This window comes from Miscanthus floridulus, chromosome 14 (genome assembly GCF_019320115.1).
Source record: "Miscanthus floridulus cultivar M001 chromosome 14, ASM1932011v1, whole genome shotgun sequence".
Taxonomy (NCBI): Eukaryota; Viridiplantae; Streptophyta; class Magnoliopsida; order Poales; family Poaceae; genus Miscanthus; species Miscanthus floridulus.
In genome coordinates, this window is record NC_089593.1 from 62762686 (window position 1) to 62766897 (window position 4212).

Sequence of the window (4212 nt, forward strand, 5' to 3'; positions counted from 1 at the left end):
CAACTAGGACACTAATCCCATATCTAAGGAAACACGTGACTCTTACATGAATCATAACCTAACAAATACAGAAAAGGAAATCAACTCCTATCTATTTCCCTGTCCGCCTCAATTACGATGGAAATCTCACTGTCCTCCTTCCCATCGGCATACTCCCTATTTCATCGGCAGTAGTCTTCAAGTCTTCCTTCATCGGCATACTCCCTGTTTCATCGGCAGTAGTCTTCAAGTCTCCCTTCATCGGCATCGACAATAACACCTCCAACCTCATCGGCAACGCCCGAGTCCAAATCAACCTTTCCATCGACCATCACCAGCTATCGGCAACCATCTTTACAAACCATCTTTCATCGGCTATCAAAGTATTCAATAACTTTCCCCTTGCCGATTAGTCCACTCCGATTATTGACACGTGCAAAAAAACGGTGTCAACAGCACCCCACATGCCTCTGGACATCGACAGTGTTGTGGGCGCCGGCATTTACCGTACCGAGTGAACATGGTAAATTTACTCACATACCTTTGGACATCAATAGTATAGCAGGTACCGACATCTACCATACCCGAACAAGACGACGCAACCTCCCATGTGCCTCTGACACTCAACAGTATTGTGGGCGCCTACCATTATCCTGCACCCGCCGTCGTGGGCAAACAAGGCTCAGTAGCATACGTACTCTCTCCCTCTCACTTGTAAAGCCATTCCCTTTATCTATAAAAGGGGATGCACCCTCTCCCAAAGGGGACAGTTAACCCAGGTTGATTCAAGCTCTCTAAGTCATTCCAGATTCGTTAGATCGATCAAGTTCACCAGTACACAACCACAGAACCGCTAGGTTCGAATCACGAGCACGTGCTTGAACACTTAGCTCATAGCGGGGCTCCTGTCGCTTTCGGTCCCTCTTACCAGAGTCCGACCGGACCTCTTATACCACTGCAAACTTCGAGCACCTGGGCTCAGGAATAAAGTCACCGACCGACTCAAACTGGACGTAGGGCACGTTGCCAGAACCAGTATAAACCCTGTGTCATTGAGTGCTAGGCCACCTCCGATCACAACGTACGGTAAAACTACAAATATTCACTTGTTGGTCACTTTCTACACCGACAAAATGACTCTAGAGTTTGTTGCCTCAATATCTGCATGCTATAAATATATACCACCCAAAATGCAAATGTCTCAACATTTATCTGTAGAAATTGATTTTCAGCCATGGCCCGTTAGCTAGGTCTCTTTACAATCATATTTAGGGATGACTAGAATTATAACCCCATATATAAAATAATGACAGAGCGCCTCTAAAATTGTTTATTTTATGTATGTGTATGGTATAACGGTTGATCATATAAGAAAATGCAGAATCATACTATCATAGTACAAAACAAATAAATAGGCATATATATAGCCACCATGCACCCCGTGGTGGTCTACAAACGACATATGGCGAGCGCACGTACCAACAGGTGTGTACACTCTATGTAAGACCGGCTGGTGGCATGGCATCATCACACGGAGCTGCAGTCCGCCGGCTGGATGGAGAGCACGCCTTGTTGGAGGTCGTAGAGCAGCTGCATGTCCTGCTGCATGTAGTTGCCGATGATGGTCGTCTCGTTCAGCGGCAGCGTGCTGTTCGGCCCTCCCGTGCTAAACACCACCAAGCACGCCGTGGTGTCGTCCACGAGTGCCCAGTAGTTCTCCGGCGGCACCACGACGTCCCCGCCGCCGCTACCGCTGCCGCTTCCAAAGTGCAGGACCAGCGGGGGTACCAGCTTGCCGGCGTCCCCGTGCGCCACGCCCACGCACAGGTCGAGCCCTTCCGCCTCTGCCGGCGGCGGCACTACGCCGGTGCCCAGCTGCCGCACGAGCTCATCTCTCAGCGCCTGGTACGCCACGTCGACGAGGCTCGTGAACGGGGAGCCCGAGTCGATGAGCGTGCCGGCCCACTTCGCTGGCGCGACCTCCCGGAGGTCGAACGCGGCCGCGGGGACGGCGAGCTTGGCTGTCCCCACCGTGATCCCGGTGAGGGGAAGGTAGTAGAACGTGTCGAACGGGGCCACGTCGGGGTTCTTGAGGAATGGCACGGACGTCACCGGCGGGCCGCTGCTCAGGCTGGCGGATGCGCCGACGAACAGGCGGCTCGTGTTCGCGGCGTCGCTGAAGTAAGGCGTGAGGCAGTAGGAGAACCTGTTGTCGCCGAGCTGCGACGGCAGCGACAGCTTGCCCCTGCCCAGCCCGATGATGCCGGACGCGCCGTCCAGGGAGCCCGGCGTGAGCCTGCTCGCGGTGATGCACCCGAAAACGAGGCTCACGTTCTCCGACTGGCCGAACGTGAACACCTCGGTGCTGAGCACCCCGCCGATGACCCCAGCGCCGTAAGCGGTGAGCACGGCACACGCCTTGTTGTCGCGCGCGCACCGGGTCTCGGCGCCGAGCGCGCACGCCGTGTCGTTGCACGCCACGGGCTTGGCCGTGCGCGACCGGGACGGGTCGTAGAAGGAGAGGTTCTGGCTGAAGCAGCCGGCCGCCCGGCAGGTCGAGCACTGCGTCCAGATGAGGTTGCTGCCGGTGTCGATGATGGCCGCCGCCTGCTGCGGCGGATCGCCGATGAGGTACTCGGCGATGTACTGTGACTCATTCCAGTGAACGGGCACGCTCGCCTCGCCACCCGCCATGGACGCCAGACGGCGGTGGGTGCGCTCAGTGGCTCGGCGCATGCGCTCCTTGGTGGTGCAGTTCTCCTTCGCGTCGACGTGGGTGAGCTCCAGCCGGAGGCCTGCCGCGCACGTGGAGAACGCCAGGGCGGCGCACAAGAGCGCGAGCCAGAGCAAGGGTCTCGCCATTTTTGTGTTATGTACTGAGCTCCTTGGCGTCTGTGTGCGCATGGGGAAGTACAAGGAGGGTAAGAGTACATATACATGCGTGCAAATGAGTGAAGATTTATTGGATGGGAAATAAAAGAACCAAATGTCAATATGTCGACATTGGAACCTTTTAATTTGCAAGTGGGTGTATTTGAAATTGGCATTTTTTTTTGTAAATTCGAAAAAAAAGTTTTGATAGGATAAGCACAAGGTTTTATATATACACGATTATTGATGAATTAGCTATATATGTTATTAACGAAGTTTATCTTATCACGCGGATTATTTGATCATGCATCTCGTCCGGAATGAATCAAGTTGACTAGACATATATATATGTTGCTAAGTTAATGTTTAAATGAAACAATTAAGATTGCATTTTCTTTTAGAGCAGATGTCATGCATGACAGTGATGTTTACGTTGGAATTCACGTCTAGCAAGAGCAGATGGCAACCTTCCGAAGACACAATTACGTATTGGGCGATGCTATCAATGAGTAGGTAGGAGTAGCATTTTAGCTGTCAGTGACTTGGTCATCCAAATAAACCAACGTATAAATTAAGATTCTTCGGCATGTGGGTGGCAAATCCACGTCTAATCTCCAAATGTCAAACATTCGTTCTTGATGTATAGAAATGCTCCGTGCTAAATATATTAATCAGTTATTACACTTCTGTATCAGTCGACTGAAACGCTTCGATTGTTCAGTCGACAGCTTGTCCGTCTGATCTCGTGCCGTAGTTTTATGCTGCTACTGATGTATTCTCTGTATTGGCTCGCTTTACCGTCGGATCTTTATAGAAACCCGCTAGCTGGACACGGGATTTATCAGCTCCCTCTTTTTCTTTTGTCTAGCCTAATTTTTTTAGTCCTCTTTTGATATGCCCTCTTGTAGTTTGTCCTTCTTGTAATTTGTCCTCATGTGGTATGTTAGTAATTTGTTATAATTGTTTCTATGTCATAATATATCAATTTTATTGTTCTTCGACTATAGAAATAATTTTTAATTTTTAATTATTTTTGTGCCAACACGGATTAAATTTTGTGGGGTTTGTTGTTTTATCTAACAGATTTTTTATTCTCAAAACCAAATATTGCACATCATACCCATAAATTGCAGGAAACTAAAACTACGATTTTAGTACAAAATATATGCAATATAACCGTCGTTTAAAAGAAAGCTTAAAATCATACACCTGAATTTTAGCAATTCCCTAATTCTTGCATTGAACGTACAAGCTCCGAGATCGAACTTAATCACTTTTGTATGTCTCCAAGAGGACAATCAGGTGGCATCATGTTCGGTGTTAACCTCCAACTGTTTGATATATATTGGTAACATCACTCTA

At 49.4% G+C, this 4212-nt stretch overlaps 1 protein-coding gene across 1 annotated transcript; it reads right to left on the reverse strand.

The window, feature by feature from the left end:
- Nucleotides 1–1506: 1506 nt before the first annotated feature.
- Nucleotides 1507–2841, reverse strand: LOC136504530 (aspartic proteinase nepenthesin-1-like). Its single transcript, XM_066499467.1, has one exon. It carries the CDS (start codon nt 2839–2841, stop codon nt 1507–1509), a length of 1335 nt encoding a protein of 444 aa, XP_066355564.1.
- Nucleotides 2842–4212: the final 1371 nt, after the last annotated feature.